The sequence below is a fragment of the Elgaria multicarinata genome, chromosome 1 (assembly GCF_023053635.1).
Source record: "Elgaria multicarinata webbii isolate HBS135686 ecotype San Diego chromosome 1, rElgMul1.1.pri, whole genome shotgun sequence".
In the NCBI taxonomy this organism is placed as follows: Eukaryota; Metazoa; Chordata; class Lepidosauria; order Squamata; family Anguidae; genus Elgaria; species Elgaria multicarinata.
Window position 1 is genome coordinate 2,003,965 of NC_086171.1, and position 24,405 is coordinate 2,028,369.

The following is a 24,405-nucleotide window of genomic DNA, read 5'->3' on the forward strand; positions in this document are numbered from 1 at the left end:
TCCAGGTCCGGTCGGAGCTCTCTGTGGTGCTGACCCTTTCCTGACAATAAGGGAATGAACAATAAGGTTGTATTGTAAATTGACCAACTAAAATTTCTTTAATGGAGGGGCAGCTCTACTTTTTAAAAAAAGTCAAGGGAAAACAAAAGAGGCTGAAAATGTACACACGCTCTACGATTTAGTCCATGGGTGGTCAACCTCTTACGATGAGGGCCACATTGAGCAAGTAGCAGGGACACACACATTGTTTTAACTGTATCTATTGTTTTTAAATTATATATTGTTTTAATTTGGATCATGGTTTAATTTGTTTTTAACTGTGTATATTTATTGTTTTATACTGTATGTTTTTATCTGTACGCCGCCCTGGGATCTTAGTGATATAGGACGGGATATAAATATTTTAAATAAATAAATATAGGCTTGCATGTGGCTGCTACTTCCCCCACAAATCCTATTGTTCATTGCTGAGGTTGGTGGAGGGGGGCGGCTTTAACCTCCCTTCCTCTCCTGGCAATACTGAGTAGTATCACTGTGATGGGGCGAATTTAAACCTCCCCTTTGTCCCATTGTGATGATGTTGATGAAGACTGCTATGGTGGGGAGGAGGCTGTAACCTTGCCCCCATCACAACAATTCTTGGGGGGAGGAAGTGTGCACTAGGGGTCATCCCAGTGTACACACCCTTTCCCTGGGGCGTTGGGCTCCCGCCAGCCAGCCAAACAGCTGCTTCTCCAGGGCAACACTTTCAGATAGCACTCTTCAAATACTTAAAAGGTTGTCACACAGAGGAGGGCCAGGATCTCTTCTCGATCCTCCCAGAGTGCAGGACACGGAATAACGGGCTCAAGTTAAAGGAAGCCAGAGTCCAGCTGGACATCAGGAGAAACTTCCTGACTGTTAGAGCAGTACGACAATGGAATCAGTTACCTAGGGAGGTGGTGGGCTCTCCCACACTAGAGGCCTTCAAGAGGCAGGTGGACAAGCATCTGTCAGGGATGCTTTAGGGTGGATTCCTGCACTGAGCAGGGGGTTGGACTCGATGGCCTTGTAGGCCCCTTCCAACTCTGCTATTCTATGATTCTATGAAGTGGCGGCAGGGGGGGAATATGTGCCCCACCCAAATGGCCCTGGAGGACCACATGCAGGTCGCTTGTTGCTCACCTGTGCTTTCGTCAGCAGATGCGGAAAAGACACACACGCACCCCCCCATTTCTAAATGTCAAAGCTCTCTAAATCAGAATGATTGGATTTTGCTCAGATCCAAGATGCGCGGCAGGCGTGACGACAGCACAAACCCCAACACTACACCGGAGCTTAATTGCTGCATCAGCACACCAGGGCTCAAGTCCCAATCTGCCAGCTCCCACCCACTGCAGCCTTATGTTTCTATTTTTGCTTTGCTCCTCGAACTAGTACTTATCCTGTTCAATGCCTTTTTTTCCCTTTTTTTTTTTAAAGAAGACTTTCCAAAAGAACGGTTTTCAGCAAAGACCCCTTTGCACCCGTTTCCAAGGCAACAGCACCTTCCAGGATGATGAAGTGCTCCCTGACAAACCCTCCAAGAGCCATGTGCAATTGCTAATGAAGTGTCACCGCCAACCAGAGTCAGCAATCAGTCCGACTGGGTTGACTGAAGATGTGTGCTGGTAAGGACAGGAAGCGCACACGAGGGCTGCAACTGGGAGACTTTGTACCGGATACCTTGGCCTCACTGACACACCCGATTAATACGCTATGATGAATAGGAAACTCTGAGCAAACAGTTAGGGGGCACAGGCTTGTTATTAGATACTGGATGAACCAGAAAAGGCAGCATCCAGTTCTTAGTTGCCTTGTTCAGAAGACACCTTGAACTACCATGGTTAAGGCTTTTCTGTTAACGTAAAAGTCAGAGTCAAAAAAGCCTTAACCACTGTGGTTTAAGGTGTCTTCTGAACAGGGCCTAAGAGTTCACCAGAAGACTTACTTGTCCTATGAAGAGAGACTGAAAGAACTGGGCATGTTTAGCCTGGAGAAGAGAAGATGGAGGGGAGACATGAGAGCACTCTTCAAAGACTTAAAAGGTTGTCACCCAGAGGAGGGCCAGGATCTCTTCTCGATCCTCCCAGAGTGCAGGACACGGAATAACGGGCTCAAGTTAAAGGAAGCCAGATTCCGGCTGGACATCAGGAAAAACTTCCTGACTGTTAGAGCAGTACGACAATGGAATCAGTTACCTAGGGAGGTTGTGGGCTCTCCCACACTAGAGGCCTTCAAGAGGCAGCTGGACAACCCTCTGTCAGGAATGCTTTAGGGTGGATTCCTGCATTGAGCAGGGGGTTGGACTCAATGGCCTTGTAGGCCCCTTCCAACTCTGCTATTCTATGATTCTATGATTCTATGATCCACGCTACATATTTCTGGGACCTCTTAAAAGAAATGGATAAAACTACATCATGGGACAAAAGGTATCAACCCTAGAGGGCATGCCTCAATTCTCACAAAGGCAGATGCTCAAAAAAGAAGATACCATGGTGATTATCCTGGTGTAGTAGTAGTAGTTGAAAGCAGAGGTTCTGAACCTCCACCCTACGTGAAAGCCCTTCTATCTCATCTCAGATGCGCGGGCACTGACTACAACTACTCATTGAAAGAAATAACATCTGCACATGCTCTGAAGGACTTTCCATTTCTCCTTTTGCCAGCCCTGCCTGTCCCCACAATTAAACATATTTCAGGGTTGATCCATGGTTTAAAACAGGGAAGGACAACTTGGGGACCCCCAGATTTCTGGCTTACAACTCTCCTTGGCCGTAGCCAGCATAGCCAATGGTGAGCACTTATGGAGTTGAAGGGCCAAAACATCTGGAAGCTCACAAGTTGCCCTGCCCAGGTTTTATTTATTTATTACATTTTTATACCGCCCAATAGCCAAAGCTCTCTGGGCTGTTCACAAAATGAAGCTTTCAGAGCTGGCACAACACTGACCGCTCCTCTGACCCACTCAATATCCAAAACAGATCGCTAGAGTAACTACATAAACACAGAACATTTATTTATTTATTTTATATCCCACCTGTCCACCAAAAAATGGGTCTCAAGGCAAATGTTAAAGAGAGAAGGGAAGAAATGATTAAAACTGGACAGACCTAGTTCTTTGAGATGAGCCAACAAACCCCACTGACAGATCAGGGGTGGGCAACTATCAGAGTAGATGCATGCATGCATGCGGGTGGGTGGCTGGAGGAAACGATACCAGCAAAAGGAGACACTTCTGAGGCCTGGAAGGAAGAGAAGCAAGAAACCACAAACACCAGTCCCAACTTTAACACTTTCTCCAGGCAGACTGAAGTTGCTGGGTGGGTTGCTGTGGGCACCAACCGGAGTAAGCTTTTCATTCTTAGACGGTGCGATTGAGGGGAGCTACGATTGAGGGGAGACATGATAGCACTTTTCAAATACTTAAAAGGTTGTCACACAGAGGAGGGCCAGGATCTCTTCTCCATCATCCCAGAGTGCAGGACACGGAATAACAGGCTCAAGTTAAAGAAGCCAGATTCCAGCTGGACATCAGGAAAAACTTCCTGACTGTTAGAGCGGTGCGACAATGGAATCAATGACCTAAGGAGGTTGTGGGCTCTCCCACCCTAGAGGCCTTCAAGAGGCAGCTGGAAAACCCTCTGTCAGGGATGCTTTAGGGTGGATTCCTGCATTGAGCAGGGGGTTGGACTCGATGGCCTTGTAGGTCCCTTCTAACTCTGGTATTCTATGATTCTATGATTGGAAGGCAGTGTGCAGCTCTTTCATCTTTTAAGGAGATAAAGACGGAAGAGCTGCACAACGCCTTCTGATTAATCTGTTGATGTTTTTGCGGTAAGAGGAAAGAATGGAAGAAGCGGTTGGAAAACACGGGAGGGTTATGAGAGAAAATAACATTGCGTAGACCCTACCGATGTCCGCCCCCTAAAATTCCATGAAGGAGGCAAGGCAACTGCATTATAAAAGCCTTGCCTGGAAGTAGTCTATGCCACAGGGAAGCAACGTGGTGACAAGTAATGCCTCACCCATGCTAAAGGCATTTAAGAGGCAGCTGGGCAGCCATCTGTCAGGTGTACTTTAAGGTGGATTCCTGCACTGAGCAGGGCGTTGGATTCGATGGCCTTGTAGGTCCCTTCCAACTCTACTATTCTATGATTCAGGGCAGGGTGCTTTGAGTTTCCAGGAGTCTGGAAACAAAGCCCTATGAAGAGAGACTGAAAGAACTGGGCATGTTTAGCCTGGAGAAGAGAAGATTGAGGGGAGACATGATAGCACTCTTCAAAGACTTAAAAGGTTGTCACACAGAGGAGGGCCAGGATCTCTTCTCCATCCTCCCAGAGTGCAGGACACGGAATAATGGGCTCAAGTTAAAGGAAGCCAGATTCCAGCTGGACATCAGGAAAAACGTCCTGACTGTTAGAGCAGTACGACAATGGAACCAGTGACCTAGGGAGGTGGTGGGCTCTCCCACACTAGAGGCATTCAAGAGGCAGCTGGACAACCATCTGTCAGGGATGCTTTAGGGTGGATTCCTGCATTGAGCAGGGGGTTGGACTCGATGGCCTTGTAGGTCCCTTCTAACTCTGGTATTCTATGATTCTATGATTGGAAGGCAGTGTGCAGCTCTTTCATCTTTTAAGGAGATAAAGACGGAAGAGCTGCACAACGCCTTCTGATTAATCTGTTGATGTTTTTGCGGTAAGAGGAAAGAATGGAAGAAGCGGTTGGAAAACACGGGAGGGTTATGAGAGAAAATAACATTGCGTAGACCCTACCGATGTCCGCCCCCTAAAATTCCATGAAGGAGGCAAGGCAATTGCATTATAAAAGCCTTGCCTGGAAGTAGTCTATGCCACAGGGAAGCAACGAGGTGACAAGTAATGCCTCACCCATGCTAAAGGCATTTAAGAGGCAGCTGGGCAGCCATCTGTCAGGTGTACTTTAAGGTGGATTCCTGCACTGAGCAGGGCGTTGGATTCGATGGCCTTGTAGGTCCCTTCCAACTCTACTATTCTATGATTCAGGGCAGGGTGCTTTGAGTTTCCAGGAGTCTGGAAACAAAGCCCTATGAAGAGAGACTGAAAGAACTGGGCATGTTTAGCCTGGAGAAGAGAAGATTGAGGGGAGACATGAGAGCACTCTTCAAAGACTTAAAAGGTTGTCACACAGAGGAGGGCCAGGATCTCTTCTCCATCCTCCCAGAGTGCAGGACACGGAATAATGGGCTCAAGTTAAAGGAAGCCAGATTCCAGCTGGACATCAGGAAAAACGTCCTGACTGTTAGAGCAGTACGACAATGGAATCAGTTGCCTGGTGAGGTGGTGGGCTTTCCCACCCTAGAGGCCTTCAAGAGGCAGCTGGACAACCATCTGTCAGGGATGCTTTAGGGTGGATTCCTGCATTGAGCAGGAGGGGGTTGGACTCGATGGCCTTGTAGGCCCCTTCCAACTGTGCTATTCTATGATTCTATGAGTGCAGGGAAACTGCATTTATGAACCATTCTACATCTTGCACAGAATGAAACGGCAGAATTCTGGACTCTAGAGTACTGTAGACTGCAGGGGAAATATCCTGTTTTTGAACCCACCCCAATGCAAACTCACACGCCCTTTTCAGGGTGGGATGCCTTCAGGCTTGCAGGATATATTTCTTTTTTTATTTTATTTGTTTTACTAGAATTCTGGGATCCACCAACAGAAGCCAAGTGCGAAAGAATGGCTCAGAGAGAAAGGCAGACATAGAGTTAAGAAAAGGGCTGCCTCTGAGCACACAATCAGTTCAAGAATCTAATTTCAGTTGCATGTCTGAATTTTTAGTTAATAGCCAATTCTGCTTCGTTGGACTTGCTAGGAAGCCTCCTGAGCAAATGCTAGCCACCTCTGTTAAAACAATATAAGATGACTTGCTATAAAATGCAAACACCAAAAGTTTAATGATAAATAACTAAGAATGTTAAAAATGTAAATAAAAGTAGTAATTGTATAAAAGGGAAGGTACATAATGAGATAATTAAGACTGTGAGCCCTAATTTATGGGACAGAAATATTAGCTGTGCATAATTTTTAGACAAAAAGGTAAAAAAATATGTGCTGATTTTAGAATGTGGGAGCTCCATAATTGGAAACTCACCAGGCCTGTGTACCTGTTAGCTGAATAGCTTATTCAGTACTGGTGCTTAGAATGAGATCTCTCGTTTTTAAGCTACTGAGAGTAAAGGAAGAATAAATGTTTAAGAAATACTATTTCCTGTTACGTTGTTATGATATAAAGATCTTTAGCAAAGCTTTGCTTAATAACAAGAAATGTTTTCATGTTATTTTAGGCAAGTCATATTTTCATGTGATGTCACAAGTATATTTCTAATAAAAAATAGATTTTTCCTGTTATTAATTCTTGTTAGTCCAAAACCAAAACTGAATCCACCTACAACCATTTTGGTGTGTGCTTTGTTTGAAGTGCATTATTGGATCAGCTATGGGTACTTAGCTGGCAGCCAAAGGCTTCCAAAATACTGGAACTATAGTTCGAAAACACTCAGCAAAAGCCAAACCTGTAAAACGAAAAAACTGAACATTTTGTCTTCCAACACACAAAAATTACTCCTGGTTCTCCCCACTCCACAAGCAACATTTTCTTTCTCAGCAGCTTGGGTTTTTTTGTTAACGTCTTGGTATTGTTAAACAACTAGAAGTCAGAAACCCTTCTGACAATCAGCCGGAGATGTTAACAGTAGGTCCTCAAACTAGGCCAAGCGTTCAATATATTAACATATACACTCATAGAATCATAGAATAGCAGAGTTGGAAGGGTCCAACCCCCTGCTCAATGCAGGAATCCACCCTAAAGCATCCCTGACAGATGGTTGTCCAGCTGCCTCATGATCATAGAATCATAGAATAGCAGAGTTGGAAGGGCCCTACAAGGCCATCGAGTCCAACCCCCTGTTCAATGCAGGAATCCACCTTAAAGCATCCCTGACAGATGGTGGTCCAGCTGCCTCTTGAAGGCCTCTAGGGTGGGAGAGCCCACAACCTCCCTAGGTAACTGGTTCCATTGTCGTACTGATCTAACAGTCAGGACGTTTTCCCTGATGTCCAGCTGGAGTCTGGCTTCCTTTAACTTGAGCCCGTTATTCCGTGTCCTGCACTCCGGGAGGGTCGAGAAGAGATCTTGGCTCTCCTCTGTGTGACAACCTTTTAAGTCTTTGAAGAGTGCTCTCATGTCTCCCCTCCATCTTCTCTTCTCTAGGCTAAACCTGCCCAGTTCTTTCAGTCTCTCTTCATAAGGCTTTGTTTCCAGACCCCTGATCATCCTGGTTGCCCTCCTCTGAACACGCTCCAGCTTGTCTGCGCCCTTCTTGAATTGTGGAGCCCAGAACTGGACGCAATACTCTAGATGAGGCCTAACCAGGGCTGAATAGAGAGGAACCAGGACCTCACGTGATTTGGAAGCTATACTTCTATTATCCTGATCCTCCTCACCAAAGGTTCAAGGGGTGCAACAGAGACTGCTACCCCCACCCCATACTACGTAACGAACAGAGCGCCTCCAAGGCCCTGGCTCAACCACAAAGCTGGTGTGTGACTGTGAGAAGGCACCATTTTTCAGTCTACGCTGCCTCTGACAGGTGTGGCCACTGCTACAGTAACCCCATTTGCATGATAAGAACCAGAACAATTTGCTTGGTATTTTTGGGGTGGTGGTGGTGGTGGGGTTACAATGCACACTATCCTAAGTGCTTAGTTGGACTAAAATAGGTGTCTTTACTAGAATACACGAACGCTGTGCCTAGCAACGGTAGCGATGGGCAGAAGAGGAGCAGCAGCAAGCAGCCCAAGCAATCAGGCTGTAGAGAGTTTGGTGTGCAGGAATAAATTGCCTCACCTGGCAGAGTTTTCTAGCTTGCTCTCAGAGTTCTTTTGGCACATAACTGGAAGCGGTTCTGCCAGAGGCACAAAACTGGTTGCAAATCAGTGGTGAAGAAGCTTTTCCAGCCTGAGGCCAAATTCTATTTTGGAGAATCATAGAATTGTAGAGTTGGAAGGGGTCTATAAGGCCATCGAGTCCAACCCCCTTGCTCAATGCAGGGATCCACCTTTTTACTTGACAGATGGGTGTCCAGCTGCCTCTTGGATGCCTGTAGTGTGAGCCCACAACCTCCCTAGGTCATTGGTTCCATTGTTGTACTGCTCTAACTGTCAGGGCATTTTTCCTGATGTTCAGCCGGAATCTGAGCTCTTGGGAGGATCATATTCCAGGGGTGGGCAGGGCAAAACTATAAAAAATAGCAGTATATTTTGGCCAAAGGCTCTTTCTGCCAGCAACCAAGCCTTAGAAGAGGCATTTCAACATATTAGAATGAGGAAAATCTGCAAACAGACGGGAAACCACCATGCAATCCTTGGCTGGAGAACCCCAGAGGGCCATATTTAGGCCTGGCATAAATTCATAAGTGTTGCCATTTTTAATGCAGAACAGCCCGCCATACTTTGAATATGCAGTGACATCACACCATTCAAAAGCAAATACGTACAACTTTGGAAGTAATGCATTTTGACAGGAGGGGGCCATTATAAAACTTTTAGAGAGAGCTAAGCCAGTCTGTTGAACCCCCCAAAAAAGTGTCTTGATGCACCTTGAAGACATCAGGCACAAGCCAGCTGTAGCAATTTGGAATCCCACTGGGTTATTATTATTATTTATTTATTTATTTATTTATTTATTTATTTATTTATTTATTTATTTATATAGCACCATCAATGTACATGGTGCTGTACAGATAACACAGTAAATAGTAAGACCCTGCCGCATAGGCTTACAATCTAATAAAGTTGTAGCAAACAATAAAGAGGGAAGGAGAATGCAAACAGGCACAGGGAAGTGTAACCAGGGTGAAGCTAACAGTATAGAGTTAGAACATACTCAATATTTAAAAGCTATAGGGAAAAGAAAAGTTTTTAGCTGAGTTTTAAAAGCTGTGATTGACTTTGTAGTTCTCAAGTGTTCTGGAAGAGCGTTCCAGGGTTCAACGGGAAAGACGTAAGCATGTGCGTAACTCTCTCCCGCTGAAAACCACTGATGCTTCAGTATTTCACTGGGCCTGGATTAGGCCCTAACAATGTATTGTGGCATGGGCAGTGCCACGACACAGGCTCTGAACACCAGGCCCGGCCGTGGCTGCTCCCTGCTCAAGCCGAGCACCACCGCTTGATTCACCTGAGGCTATGGACAAAACCCGCCTTCCTCCAAACTATGTAGATAAAGGGGTTTAAACGGAGAAGGATTTTAATATATAAAATAAAACACTGTGAGTTATATGTGCTGAGGGGAATGATTGTCAGAGTGGGTGTTAAATAAGTAAACTTTAGATGATAAACGCCAAACAGACACGTGGGATTTTTGTGGTAGTTTAAAAACAAAACAATCAATTTTTTTTTAAAAAAAGTTCACAAGCTTTGTTTTAAATAAAGCATTTAAAAACCTTTTTGAAACCTTTCATCCAATCCTTTCACTCATTCACATTGGCGCTTTCCTTTTTCTCACACAATCAATCTTGAACTTTCTTTATTATCAGTATTGATTGATATGCATCCACTATGTGCACACCACACTCCAAAGACACCACTCTCTACACTGACCCTCAAGTTTCCCAGAACTTAAGTACCCTAAACACAGAGAGCACTAAAGACTCTAAGACAGCCTTCCTCAACCTGGGGCGCTCCAGATGTGTTGGACTACAACTCCCAGAATGCCCCAGCCAGCTCTGGCTGGGGCATTCTGGGAGTTGTAGTCCAACACATCTGGAGCGCCCCAGGTTGAGGAAGGCTGCTCTAAGAGTACCTAACAAGTCCCCCACAATCCCCTCCGTCCTTCCCTTATATATCCCTCCTCCCCCTCCCAAGACATTCTAACTCTCCCCAATCAGGCCAACGTTCTAAAACCCACAGACTTACAAACTGCAGACATACATTTGGGAACTCACTTGTGGGGTGTAACGCCACAGGCAGCACTTGCGTGCCAGAGCCCAACCTGTCAGACGTTTCTATTTGGTGTAGTAATAGTATGTAAATAGTATGTAAAGTGCAGAAGTGCTGCTCTCTGAGCAACAGGGAAGCTTGCTTTGGCCGCCTTCCGGGGCCTTCTATTCAACAAGTGCTGCCCAGCCATTTCCACGTGCTTTTTTCCTATGGCAATTTAAGCTGACCTGAACTTTTACAGCTGCAGAGACTTTATGACTGCGGGAAACACTTTTAGCAGCTGAACAGGCATGTCGACCCACGATCTACATAGAATCATAGATGATGATGATGATGATGATTATAATATTTATTTGTATCCCGCCTTTTGCCCAATACTGGGCCTCAAGGCGGCCTTACAAAGTTTAAAACATACATTGTATGTATATATATATTAAAAAACACACAAAAATTACAAGTCATTAACATAGATGGAGGGCCAGATTACTCTCCAAAGGCCTGCTGGAACGAACAAGTTTTAGCCTGCTTCCGAAAGCCCATCAAGGAGGGAGCCAGCCTAGCTTCCCCAGGAAGAGAGTTCCAGAGCACCGGAGCAGCCACCGAGAAGGCCTTCTCCTGCTTTCCAACCAGGTGTGCCTATGATGGTGGCGGGACTGAGAGAAGGGCTTCCCCTGAAGATCTTCGCACACAGGCAGGCTCATAAGGGAGGATACGGTCTTTCAAATAACCTGGACCTGAGCCGTATAGGGCTTTATAGGTCATAACCAGCACTTTGAATTGTGCCCGGAAACAGACTGGAAGCCAGTGGAGCTGTTTTAACAGAGGAGTTGTCTGCTCCCTATAACCAGCCCTGGTCAACAATCTGGCTGCAGCTCTTTGAACCAGCTGGAGTTTCCGAACACTCTTCAAAGGCAGCCCCACGTAGAGCGCGTTACAGTAATCCAATCAGGATGTAACTAAGGCATGTGTCACCGTGGCCAGGTCTCTAGGAACAGGCGCAGCTGGCACACTAGCTTTAACTGTGCAAATGCACTCCTGGCCACCGCCGAAACCTGGGCATCCAGGCTTAGGGCTGAGTCCAGAAGTACACCCAAGCTGCGGACCTGCGTCTTCAGGGGGAGTGTAACCCCATCCAGAGAGTTGGAAGGGGCCTACAAGGCCATCGAGTCCAACCCCCTGCTAAGTGCAGGAATCCACCCTAAAGCATCCCTGACAGAGGGTTGTCCAGCTGCCTCTTGAAGGCCTCTAGGGTGGGAGAGCCCACAACCTCCTTAGGTAACTGATTCCATTGTCGTACTGCTCTAACAGTCAGGAAGTTTTTCCTGATGTCCAGCTGGAATCTGACTTCCTGTAAGTTGAGCCCGTTATTCCGTGTCCTGTAAGTACTTAGTATCAGTAAATAAATATGATACCAAGGTCTAAGACAGGAATAGAATAGAGAATTGGAGTGTCCTATTTTGCCTAATCAATGGATTGTTGTCTTAGCATCTGTATCTGAAGCTTCTACTGATCTTAGATTACGCCTTATTCAGCAAAAAAAATTATTGTTTCGAGTTTATTGGACTCCACAACGCCTTTTTAATAATTATTTGCATAATTGTTGGAGAGGTAACACACCGAATGCTTCTTTTATTCCTATGTTCTGGCAATGCCAATAGTTGCACCCTTTGGGGATGAGGTCATAACAAGGATAAACAGCCAAGTTGGGCATCTTTCACCCCAAGGATTCTGCATGTTAAGAGTTGCAGAGGAAGAAAGCATCTCAGAGTAAGCCTTTGGGGACAGGCCTCATAGTTTGAAACTGCCCTGCCCTGTCATTGGTCGACAGCTACAACTATTCTCACTTCATGGCCGAACGCTCTGGCCTTACTCCCTCCTAACGTACGCTTTCCCACAGCATCAGGTATTTGCCACTGCCAGATAATGGTCTAGAAAAGCCAGCGGGCTGGGCCAGCCCAGCTGGAAATCGCCTACGATGCTTCTTAGAACAATCAACACCTGCAGCAGGGACCAAAGCGGTCCCTTTGCCTGCTCTTCTCACACACACTTGTAGAATTAAGACAGAATTAATCGTTCCTTCCTAAGCGGTGACGGAGATTTGTGACAAAACTCTCTCCAGGGAGCCTGCCCAACTGCGATTCTCTCCCCGCTTGCCCTGCTTCTTTGCTTTATCAAATTCCATGTTTTGCCACTCAGCCCACACTCTGTGCAGTCAACACTCCAAGGTGCCTTTGGCCATGCCGGAGGGCCCCGGCCTAGCAACGGTGCCTAGCCCTCCAGTAAATCCCAAACTGACAGCAGTGGCATTCTAATTCCGACTTCAGCCTCCCCGACGAATTGCCAGTGTGCTTTCGATGTGGGGCGTGTTCCTCTGGGAAGGAGAGGAGGAGGAGAGTGACTCTTGCCATTAAAACACAGTCCTTCTGAGTGTTCCTGAGTACAGCCCACGGAACCAGCTTGCTCTCACAGAGGGGTTCCTGTAGAGCAGCTGGGAGCCTTGGGATGCACTGTGCTGCTTGCAGCCCAATTACCTATACAGTTTATTCATTGAGGGACGCCTTTCCTGATTTGCAACGGCCTCCTAGCTTTGCTCAAGTCCCTTTTAATACAGCAGTTTGCAAGGGGAAAATGGGGGTAGGAAGACCTCAAGAAACTCAATGTTCAGTATTTTAAAAGAAGCCACTGCCTTTAAACACCCTCCATTATGCACCCCCATGTGGGAAACACACACACACACACCTCTAGAGGCACAAGTTCATGCAGAGAACAGCACTTCCACCAAAATAGAACTACTTTATGGGTTATGCAACACTCATGAAAGATACAAAACCTCTCAGAACCAGAGCAAAACATTAAGGCCGGCATGGCTCAATCTTTTACTGAGTTAACGCTTTCTTCCATGCAAGCTGGTGGTGTGATGTTCTGTCGAACGGCACCAACTCATCTTACCTCGTGACGACACCAGGATTTGCTAAGGAAAGGCATTTTAGCTGCACCGTAGTCACTGGAAAGACTACAGAGCAGACAACGGATGGAGATTTGAAGCTATCCAATATCTCCAAGGAAATAATGGGAGTCAAATGTTCATAAAAGTAAGGTGGCCGTGGAGGTAAGTGTGAAACGGTGGGGCTCAAGGGAAGTCCTTATGGCATTCATAACATGGGGGGAAATTTTAATAGCTTGGAAGACATGGAATTGCTCTCCCTAAACTCCATTGCAACAGACCGGCATGGAAGATCCCTTCGACACCTTTCTATTTTCGCTCTTCCCTTCCTGAAACATCCCCCTTGTCTGGTCTATTACAGAAACAGCCCTAGCTGTACAACCTGCACGTTGCGGGTTTCTAGAGAGGCAAGAAAGGAACTCTAGGGAGGAAGTGGAGTGAGGTGCAGGCAAAGAAAGCAATCTCAAAGCGGATCAGAATATCTCAGCATTTCTAGGCTCAGCCTGCAGCAATCCCTCAACTCCCCAAACATTTGGTACATGCCGCCCAATGAAGCGTGCAGATTGGAGATTCCTTTGCAAGCTGGATAAAAACTGATGAATTTTGAAAAATTCTAAATACTAAGTTTCTCTTTTAAAAAATAACTTGGCTAATATTAAACAATCTAAATAATTCACGTAACCAGCCAAGCTAGCCAATAAGTGGTGTCTCCTGTAACACTTGTTCCTACGTAATATTATTATATAAACAATACTCTACTTAAACATGGTCAGATTCGTACCACTGTTTGCAAAATATGTGAAGTATCAAAGGAAAACTTCGTTTAAATAGGACTCCGGTCTCTGCCTGCTGATACTGAACAGTCGTGTGAGTGAGGCAGAGGGGACCACCCTAATGCACATGCAGGGATCTCCATCCCTTGCCATGGACCTCTGCAACGGAAGAACGTTTCCTCAGCTGCACTACTGTCTTTTCAGAATAATCACTCAGAGGCGGCCCGTGGATTAGACACAAACACACAAGCTGTGGAGGGCTCAAAGACGGTTCCACGTGGTTGCATTCCACGTGGTTTGCAACGAGCTTACCGTGCAAGTCAACAATCGTATGAGTATCTTCATGCCAGTGGTACAGACGACCACCAAAGTTATTAAACAGACTGAGTTTCAAAAAGGTTTGGGATGGGACAGTATTCAGAATCATTTACAATCTATTATTACAGGTTTCAATCTATTCAGATTGTGTGTGTGTGTGTGTGTTTAAGACTTGAATGCACCAAGACCTGGCCCTCAGGTGATGGGAAGTCTTCCAAGCAACGTGTGGCATGACAAAGTTATTTTGCCAGAAGATGAACAGGTTTTTTTAACATTAGTGAGTAGGAGTACAAAATACATGAAGCGAGGAGAAGCACATAAACGTAAGAGTTGGAGCTCGGTTTACCAAGTCAGCCCTTCCAAATTTGGCCATTAGCACTGTGAAACAGGGCAAGCAGAACGATCACACAGGCTCTTAAAAGACAGCCAAGACACAGTCATGCCAGGTACGGTTGTGCGTCGGGCGCAGGATTAACAGTTAGGTGCTCATGCCAAGGAGCCAATTCTCACACGCAAGCTGTAGTAGGGTAGGCCGCAGTTGCAAGCACACACCTTTCTCTTGCCTTTGCAGGTTGGGGCCGTCGGGCTTCGCTGGCCTTCTCCTGCCTGGCTCTTGAGCGGCAACCCTCAGCGAAGGAGGAGGAAGCCCTCTTGACTTTGTGGGTCTCATGTAGCCTTTGATTTGCTGAGCAGCTCTGGCTCGGCCTTCTTTCTTGGTCTCTCCTGCCACCTGGTCTCCACGATCAGCCTGCGCAATCAACGCGGCGGCGCCTTCACCAGCCTCAGACCCAAGGCTCCGGCTGTCCGGCCGTTCAGCCACCTCCCTTAGCAGCTCTGCTTCCTCCACGCTAGCCGTCTGCCCTGGTGGGCTGATCTTCGGCTTGCTCACATCATCGGACTCCAGATGCTCAGAAAGGGCTTTAGGTTTATTAGCAGAACCCGCTTCCTCCACGGGGACATCCTCCAGGAGCTTATCTACCCCTGCCTCACTTCCTAGACTATCTAGGCACCCTGAGGTCCTCTCTTCAGTGCTGCTTTCCGCTAATGCCACCGGCCCAGCAGGACCTCCAACAAGTGCTGTTGTCAGAGCCTGGAGTGCTGCAGCTTCTCCCTGGATGTCCCAAAGGGCTGGTAATTCCCCAGGAGGGACGCTGGTTCCTTTCCCCGCAGAACCACTTCCTTCTCTTCCGGCAGCCATCTTTGATTCCTCCTCCACTGGCAATTCCAACAAAGCAAGCCCAGAGTCTTGCGCTCCGTCCGGGAGGTTTATTCTTCCATCTGCTGCAAGCGTGGTGCTGAGCGCCTGATCCTTCCCTGTTCTGTCGTCGCGTTTGACGAGGCGCTCTGACGGGGGCCGTTTGCTTTTCTTCCTCTTCTCCCTCGTTTCATCCCCTGCCTTCATCACAAGGGAAGCCTCTATGGTGGCCTCGCTCCCTTCTAGTTTTGACAAATTCTCCTGCAGGTCATGTCGATCCCTCTGCTCGTTTTGACTGACGACTTTCAGGATTTCGGGGAGAAAAGGCTGCTCCTTGCTGAGCTCACTGAGAAACCTGCCAGGGTGTTCTAGAAAGGGGCACCCAAGCCCTTGGCTTCTGGAAGCGGCTTCACCGCCCGCACCGGAACCAGATGGCGCAAAGGAGCCAAACAAGCTCAAAGGGTTCTCTTCCCAGTGCATCTGATGCCCCGGGGGCAGGCCTTTAATGTTTCTGTTTTCGTCTACGAACTCCATTCCTTCCACGCCACACTCAAACCCACCCAGCTGGAGATGCTGCCCTTCGCTTGCATCTGCCTCCGCTTGCGGGTCAGGGGGCATCTGGGGGGCGCTCGCGGCCTTCCTGCTTTTCCTGTCACTGCCCCTCTTGGCAGGCTTGGCAAAGGGATCCTTCCTACTTGCAAGATCTGACCCACCACCTCGCTCCTCCTTGCTCCTTCTAGGAGAAGAGGGCTCTTTGGGTTTCGCCTCTGCATCCAGCCCCAGCTCTGCTTCTGCCTTGGTCCCCAAAGGGAAAGGACGTTCCGGACTAGACCAGTCCTGTCTGTTCTTTCCCTCTTCTGCTCCTCTAGATGCTTCATCAACAGGAACCAGGCCTGTAGCCTTTGCATCCTCCAAAAGATGCTCTGGGCCTTTCCCCTTGCCCTCCCTGGGGGATGGTGGAGCCTTTTCTGTTTTAGCCACTTCGTTCTGTACCGCAGCCGGTCTCACGGGTTCTGGCTCTGCCTCCACAGTGCTGTGTACCTGGGGGCTTTGCCCTGGAGGGCCCAGTTTCCTGAGTTCTTCTGCCGCCAGCTCAGGGAAGGGTGGTTTCAGCGGATCCGTGATATCCTTCGCACGTTGCTCCCGACTGGCTTCCTGACCTTCATCAGTCACGGGTGTCTCTTTGCTTTGAGCGAACAGCCCTGACTTGGAAGTGGTGCGAGTTTTCTGATCAGAAGTAGGCGGCGGCTCAAAGCAATTGTCTTTTGTAGCTGTGTTGATGCCTTCCCCTTGCTTTCCTTCAGTTTTGCTCAAAGGTTTTGCAGCAGGGAGCTGGGCTGGGCTGCTCTCGGACTGCTCGAGCGGTGTGGCACCAACAGGCACGTGGCCTTTGTCAGCAGCGCCCGCCTCTTTAGGTACATCCGCCTTCTGGGAAGGCTTGTCCATATCAGATGTGGTCTCCAGGAAGAATGGCTGTTCTGAAGGACTTTTCCCAGACTTTTTGCTTCTCCCGTCACTGGTCCTCTTTTTGGGCTTGCTCGTCGGCAACGCTGCGGTGGAATCTGCTACGGGGGAGCCCTCTAAAATGGGGAAGCTGGGCCCCTTGCCTTTATCGGTTCCCTTCGCTTGCGCAGCTGTCTCAAGAACAGCAGGACGCTCCATCTGCTTGCCTGGCATTTCCAAGAGAAAGGGGTAGGCCGAGGAAGGGAAGTCCACCCACTCGCTCGCTTTGCTTGGGGCCCCTGTGGCTTTTTCCACCAAGGACGTCCTAGCTTGTGGCTTCGCTATATCTGCAGCAGCTTCCGGCAGCCGGCTCGCAGCTAAGACGTCCGCCCCATCTCGACTGCCATCAGTTATGGCTTCCGTTTGATCAGGGCCGCCTACTTCAGTGGGAAGGCGGACGGCGCTGTCTTCCACCTCCAGGAAAAATGGTGGCCCAAAGGAGATTCTCTCTGCAGCTTTTCTGCTCTTCCCGTCACTATTCCTTTTCCTTGGTTTCTCTCCCACCCCTGCAGAGCTAAGAACAGTTTTACTCTCCGGGGTGCCAGAGAAGCCCGGCTCAGTGCTTTGCGCTGCCAAACTGGTGCCAGCAGGTGCCTCGGCTACCTCCGCACCTGGAGCCTTGCTCAAGTTGGCCTTGTCCTCCGAAAGGAACAGCCGCTGCTGCTGCTGCTCTGGGTAATTTTTAGCTCTCTTGCTTTTTCCATCACTGCCCCTCTTTTTAGGCTGCTCACTCCCCAGCCTGGGAACAGTCCAGTCCGGCTGTTCTGAAGGCCCGGAGCTGGCTCCCTTGTCCGTACCGGCGAGAGGCGCTTTAGCACTGCCAACTGCCCCAGCCGGACCAAGAGGCTGGGCTGGATCTGACTTGGTTTCCAAGACAAAGGGGATTTCTGCTGAACCAACATCCAGCTTTTCACTCTTTGCATCTCCTGACGAAAGCTCTCTAGAGGGACTTGCCGCTGGCAGAGGCTCTGAGGCAGTGCGGCCTCTTCCCTTGCTTGTCGCAGAGCTGCTGCTCTCTGTAGCTGCCTGGGCAGCCTTTGCTTCGGCCGCAGATCTGGCCGCAAGCTCGCCCGTCCTTTCACTCTTGCCACCCTTCTCGTGTTCCTTTGGCTTCTCTGCCAACACCTCCCTCCCAGGAACTGGGCCTTCCGGGGCCATCGCCTCACCCGCAAACACAGGCACGGCCTCGCTCGCAGCCGGTGTCGTCTCCAAAGCGGACCCGTCAGGGCCCCAGAGCTTAGGGGTCTGGTTCTGAGCTTTCTTGCTTTTCCCAAAGGAGCTCGCTTCCAGAGGACTGTCCCGCCCTGGAGGCGAGGTGGGGCTGCCTTGCCTCTCCTGCTTGGCACGGGGCTTCAGCTGCCCTTCGAGCGGTTCCCCCCTTTTGCTTTTAGGCCGCAATGTGAAGCTGTCACCGCTCATTGCTTCTACTCCAACGACTTCTCCCGCTTTTGCATCCGGCGTGAGTTTAGAAGGGCCGTCTGTCTGCAGGGGCGGCTCTCCTTCTGCAGGAACTGGGGGAAGGCTCGGAGGGTCTGAGAGCTGGCGCTCTCTCCCAGGCTTAGAAGCATCCTTCCCCAGGACTTCTTTGGACGCGCTCAAGACCTCACGAGACGCTGGAAAGGGGACCTCGGGCTTTTGGGGTTCCGCAGAACACGAAGGAGTCCTCAACCTTTCATAGTTGTCCTCCCAAACCTCCACAGCCTTCGGCTGCTGGCTCCTCTTTGGCTTCGGTTTCTTCTTCTTCTTCTTCAACGCCGCTGAAGCTTCCAGATCCCAACCCTCTCGCAAAACATCTCTGGGAGCCTCTGCACACTCAGACAGCTGGGCAGCTGCTTTCCTAGGAGAAGCCTTGCTCCGAGGGGACGCCCCAGGGACATAGCCACATTCTGCCACGGAAAAGGGGTCTCCTCCTTGGGCGTGGCTCTTCTGGGCTGGGAAACCTACCAGAAACTCCTCTGGGGCATCTGCCACTGACCCCCGGGCAGGTTTTCCTCTGCCAGACCTGCGGTGCTCACCGGATTTATTAGCTTGTCTTACTTGGGCAGGAGGTACACCTGGAACACAGGAAGTTTGCTCAAGTACGAGAGCAATGACTCACCAAGAGCTACTTTAGGGAGTCTTCAAATGTCTCACACTCTATACTAGCGCCAATTCCCAATTTTGGGGGTGGGGGTGGAGTGGACATTAACCCACTGTATTGTGGGTTTTATGTTCCATTTCTTCCTGCCGCTGCCAAACCTAACTCACATCATAGACAAAGTCCCCTGGAGAGTCATCGTTTCTACAGAAAATTATATTTTACCAACCATTCTTGAGCCTAAAGAAAGCTTAAAGCGGTTCTAAAATGGATTTCAGGGCTCCAATTTGCCACTTCTCTAAACTGGGTGGAGAGGCAAAAGTTCTAGAAACAGAGAACTTCCCCTGCAGGAAAGTTAAGACATGACAGAGCACGGGGAACGACTAGATGTAGAAGCCGGGTAAGGTGGACACATAGTGACAGAAGGCAAGGGAGCATAGTAATTTACTATAGGCAGCCATAATATGTTTCTCGTTCCTGGGAGAGACCGCAAAACCATCTTCGCACAGCTGGGTCCCAACTCATCCCCTAGTGCAGCAATAGAAGCGTCGTACATTTAAGGGGAAAGATGGAGAACATGCCAAACATATCATTTATTTATTGCATTTTTATACTGCCCAATAGCAGAATACTCTCCCACACAAATGCAGACCAGTATTGTTAAGAGGTCTGCTTTAAAATGGTTGCCTTAACTGCGAATATCAGGAATTAAGACAGTGGTTCCCAGAACCAGGGTGAACGCACCCACCCATACACACCCATACACACACAACATACCAGGCATAGCAAGAAGGGAAAGGATCCTGGGCAAACCTGCCAGCATTTAACCTCGTTGCCAGAGTCATGTCGGCAACATCTACGGCCATACTACCCTGAACGCACCTGATCTCGTCTGATCTCGGAAGCTAAGCAGGGGCAGGCCAGGTTAGTAATGTCAGCAACCTAATGAGAGATGCCAAGTTTTGGAGTGGAAAAGGGGAGTAATTTGAAAAGAGGAACAGAAATAACTGGAAGGCGGTGCCTTATGCCTGCCCCGCCTCCGCAACCCCGTCCCGAAGATGTAGGTGTGCCCCTTTGGCCGGAGGAAAGGGGAGCAGCAGGGTGGAAATGGAAGACAAGTGGCTGAGATGCCTGGATGGCGCTGAGCTCCTCCTCTTCCACCGCTTACCTGCAGTTTCCAGGGGAGCCTTTTCCACAGGCTGCTCAGGGTGAGGCTCGGGCACTTCCTTTGGCTTGGACACATCAGCAAGAGCAACCTGGGGCTTTCCTGCCAGATGCTCTTTAGAGTCGGCTTTGGACTCTCCTGGCGGTACGGATTCCTTTGACTCTGCCAGACACAAAAGCATAAAGAGATCACAATAGAAGGCAGGAGTTTCCCCACCACACCACACCCCAGCCTGTCCCCATATAGCTGACCATCTCTAGGTCGGCTTCCCCGAACCTGGTGTCCTCCAGATTGATTCTTAATTAATTAATGACACTGCTATACAACCCATCACCCAAAGCTCTCTGGGCAGCTCTCAAAACAAAACTTAAAACCATAAAATACAATAATATAGTAAAATGCAGTATAAAACCTTAAATTGAAAACAGAATAAAGCCAGCAGGAACCAAGATGAAAGCCAGCAGCAGTACAATGATCTAAAAGCACGCTCAGATGATTTTTTAAAACCGAAAAGCTAAAAAGTCTTCAGCTGGCGCCAGAAAGAGCACCATGTGGGTACCAGACTCTGGGGAGGCTGTGTTGATGTGTTTGCCATGCTGGCTGGGAATGATAGGAGTTGCACTCCAACACATCTGAAGGGCACCAGCTGGGGGAAGGCTGACTTAGGTCTGGGCACTGTCCAAGACGACCGCCATATCAAGGATGGTTCGACTTGTCAGCCTCACTGGGACATACGGCCCCCCGAAGATCCTGTGCTGAGCTTAACGGGTCACGGCTATGGCCTGATAAGGCAAACAGGACTGTCTTGTCTTTTTCAGGAGTTCATAGAATCTTAGAATAGTAGAGTCAGAAGGGCCCTACAAGGCCATCGAGTCCAACCCCCTGCTCAATGCAGGAATCCACCTTAAAGCATCCCTCAACGCAGGAATCCATGCCTAAACGTGCATGGGCGGGAGGGGGGACGTTCTTTTGAGGGCGGGGGCCTTTCTTTCCAATTCTCCAATCCCCAGCCCAGTGGGCAGGGCTTCCCACTGCCGCCACACCAGAGAAAGAGGCTCAATAACGTGCACCGAAGAGGGAGGGGCTCTCTTTGCCGCTGGAGGAGGGAGAGGAAGGGGCTTCTCTCCTACCTCCAGTGCCACTCGGCCCGGGCGTTCCTCACCTGCAGGCTCTGGGAGGTGCTCCACAGGTTTGCTTAGCGGCAACTGCTTGGGCTCCTCGGGCATCTGGGCCGCTGCACTGGGAGGCGGCTTGTTCTTCTCGTCAAGCTTCTCCAGCCCAGAAAAGGGCTCCACCGGTTGGCTGGGGGAGGAGGGTGGCTTAGCCTCTTCTTGATCTCCTCTGGGCTGGCTGGGAGAGACCTTGCTCTCTTCTGCTTTCTTGGCATGCTGGGTGGGGGAAATCAGAGGTTCTCCTACTTTCTGGGTAGGCGATGGTATATTCGCCACTTCCTCCATATGCAGGGTGGGAAAGACCTTGCTCTCATCTAGCTTCTCGGCGTGCTGGGCCAGGGAAACCTTCGGATCTTCTACTTTCGGGCTGGGTAGCGGGCTCTCCTTTTTTTCCATATGAAGAGCAAGGGAGGGCTTGCTCTCTTTGGCTTTCTGGGCGAGAGGTTTGGTGCCCTCCTCCTCCTCGCCGTGCTGGCTGAGAAGAGTCTTACTGTCGTCCACCTTTGGACTAAAAAGAGGCTTGCTTGCCTCCTCCTGACCGGGGGCCTGGCTGCTTCCTTCTTTCTCCTTGTGCTGGCCGGGTGAAGGCTTCCTCTCCTCCTGTTTCTCCAGCACGAGAGAACCGCCTGCAGCAGGAGCTATGGAGTCTGTGGCCTTCGCTTTTTGTTCCTTTGTCACAGCAGCTTCTGGAGAATCTGTTACAAGGAAAAGGAGAAAACGGCCCTTTCCCATCTGCAATGTCTCCCGACAACGCCGGGCTACCGACAGCGCCCCGTGCGCCAGTTCTGGAAGCTGATCTAGGATCAGGTGTGCTGTCCCCTCGTCCCTGTTCAGCCCACTCCTCAACCACCACGTGGGATAAACAGAAGGCGGCCTTTCCCCTTCTGGGCTCTGCCTGGGAGCCTTTGCCCCTAGAGCATGCCTCCCTAGCCTGGAGTCCCCCAGATGTGCCGGGTGACAACTCCTGCCATGCCGGCTGGGGCACGCTGGGAGTGGCCATCCAACACATCTGGGCAACACCAGGTTGGGGAAGGCCGCGTTAAAGTGATGGTGGAGCCGCTGACTGGCAGCTCAACCTCTTGCCTGGGTTCCCTGCATCTCTCCAATTGCGGGCGCTCTTCGAACACAGCCCCTGGAGAATGAGGCGGAGGGAGAGTGAGCAGGACAGGACGTGACATAAGGAGAGGCAGGGAGGGGAGATGCAGGGGAAGGGGGTGCTGAAGAGGGAAGCAGCACACGGGGGAAACGCTCTCTTCCTGCATCCTGGTTCTGGGCCCCACTGCTACTTCTTGTAGATTTCCACTTGTAGGGCCAATTGACACCCTTACCACCACTTTGCAGCGGGATCTTCAGAAGAGTTTCCTGACAAAACACTTTGGAAGGGGGTTGGATCAATTCCTGGAGGAGAAGGCTACCCATGGCTACTAGCCCTGATGGCTATGTGCTACCTCCAGAATCAAAGACAGCAGGCCTATGTACACCAGGTGCTGGGGAACATGGGTGGGAGGGTGCTGTTGCACCGTGTCCTGCTTTGTTGGTCCCTGGCTGATTGGCCACTATGTGAACAGAGCACTGGACTGGATGGGCGCTTGGTCTGATCCAGCCTCAGGGCTCTTCTAACATGTTCTTAAAATCCAGAACTCCTCTCACTTTTTGCGGTGGCATTCCACTGGAGAGCCGGCGTGGTGTGGTGGTTAGTGTGTGAGACTGGGAAGACCTGGGTTCAAGTCCCCACTCGGCCATGGAAACTCAATGGGTGACTTTGGGCCAGTCAGTGACTCTCAGCCCAAACTACCTCACAGGGTTGTTGTTGTTGTGAGGATAAAGCGGAGAGGAGAGGGAGGAGGGTTATGTAAACCACCTTGAGTTCTTTGGAGGAAAAAGCAAGATATAAATGTAACCAATAAAAAACAAAACAAAGCCCCTGAAATATCACGTGCAGGCTCACCTGCTAAAGGTTCTTTGGAAGGAAGGGGTTTGTGGTCAAATGAAGGTTCAAACCCCATCAGCTCGTCCACTGCAGGGGCAGGACTGAAGGGTCCTACTGGAGGAAAGGCTGCAGAAACCAAAACAAACAGAAGATTTGGACTCACTTATTCCTCCCACCACCTGCTTTTGAAGCCTGGGAACCGAATAAACCCAGTGGGGCTGCGCGGCTTTTTGCCCCGGGAGGAGGAGGAGGAGGAGGGGGAGGAGGAGCACATCCAAAACAAACCACCTTTCACAAACACCAAGCTCAGCTCGGATGCAAAGCAGTCCAAACGCCCCGAGTTGGGGCTGAGAATGGGAGCCGAGGTGCTCCCAGCCCACTGGGGGAAGCATCACCCCAGCACCCGCCGGTTGCACGTGAGGAATGCGGCGCCACAGACGCCATCCCCCCCGCCGCTTTGTGGCAGGACACTCCCAGCAACCGCCTCATTCGCCCCAAACAAGCACAACCAAGGCCGTGGGAGGGGCAAGGGCGGGGACACCACCGCTCAACTCCAAAGCCAGCTTCTCCGCAAGAGTTCTCTTTCACCTGCTGGTACCGACTGCTTTGCCTCTGGCGGCTTCGGCTCTCCGGCGACGTCTATCAGACCCGTGACCGGGCTTTCTGGCCAGGGCACCGCTGTCGCTTCAGTGGTCTTGCTGGGCACTGAGAGAGAGGCAAACTCTTTACACAGAAGATGAGCTGAGCCCCAACCCAGCCTGTGTCCAGTCTTTGGGCCAGGTGCTCTGCGTTACAGGACACCCAAGGCGGCTTCTACGTAAGAACGAAAGCAGGACCGGGGGGGGGGGGGACCCTGAACGTGGGGTGGGTGGGGAATGAAAGGCCATTTAAAGATCTCCTGCTAAGATGTGTAGGCGAGCGCAGAGACCACGGTTCTCCGAGTCAAAGCTCTCCTCCTGCCCGTCATCCCTTTGAAGTGAAGAGAAGAGGAACTAAACCACTTCCACTTGTGGAGCAAGGAGGGGCAGGGAAATTGCCAGCAGCGGGCCGGGTTGTGCAGGAGCATCTCTCTCTGCATCCGGCTTTAGGGAGGATGCAGGAAGACAGGGACAAAAGGCAGGATCAGGAAGGGGCTGGAGACAGTAAGAAGCAAAGGATTCTGGGAACCGTCTACTGATGTTGTGCTGCTCTTCTCCTCCCCCCCCCCCCCCAATTCGCCATCTTTTTTGCCTCCTCACTTGCAGGATATTCTCTAATTTAAGCCACTGGGACTTGCAACTGTAGCTGCACTCAGAGGAGAGAACTCCATTTGTTAAACGAAGGGGGAAAA

General features: G+C 49.9%; 1 protein-coding gene across 4 annotated transcripts in view; it reads right to left on the bottom strand.

The window, feature by feature from the left end:
• Positions 1 to 24,405, bottom strand: part of LOC134395923 (titin-like) — a 229,497-nt gene that overhangs the window by 58,064 nt on the left and 147,028 nt on the right. For all 4 annotated transcript variants that reach the window (XM_063122207.1, XM_063122200.1, XM_063122216.1 and 1 more), the window contains 5 exons: positions 23,664 to 23,780; positions 23,094 to 23,201; positions 21,136 to 21,840; positions 19,977 to 20,135; positions 14,586 to 18,785 (listed from right to left, as the gene is read on the bottom strand). In XM_063122207.1, the coding sequence (XP_062978277.1) occupies positions 14,586 to 18,785; positions 19,977 to 20,135; positions 21,136 to 21,840; positions 23,094 to 23,201; positions 23,664 to 23,780 (5,289 nt within the window). The remainder of the gene's footprint in view (positions 1 to 14,585; positions 18,786 to 19,976; positions 20,136 to 21,135; positions 21,841 to 23,093; positions 23,202 to 23,663; positions 23,781 to 24,405) is intronic.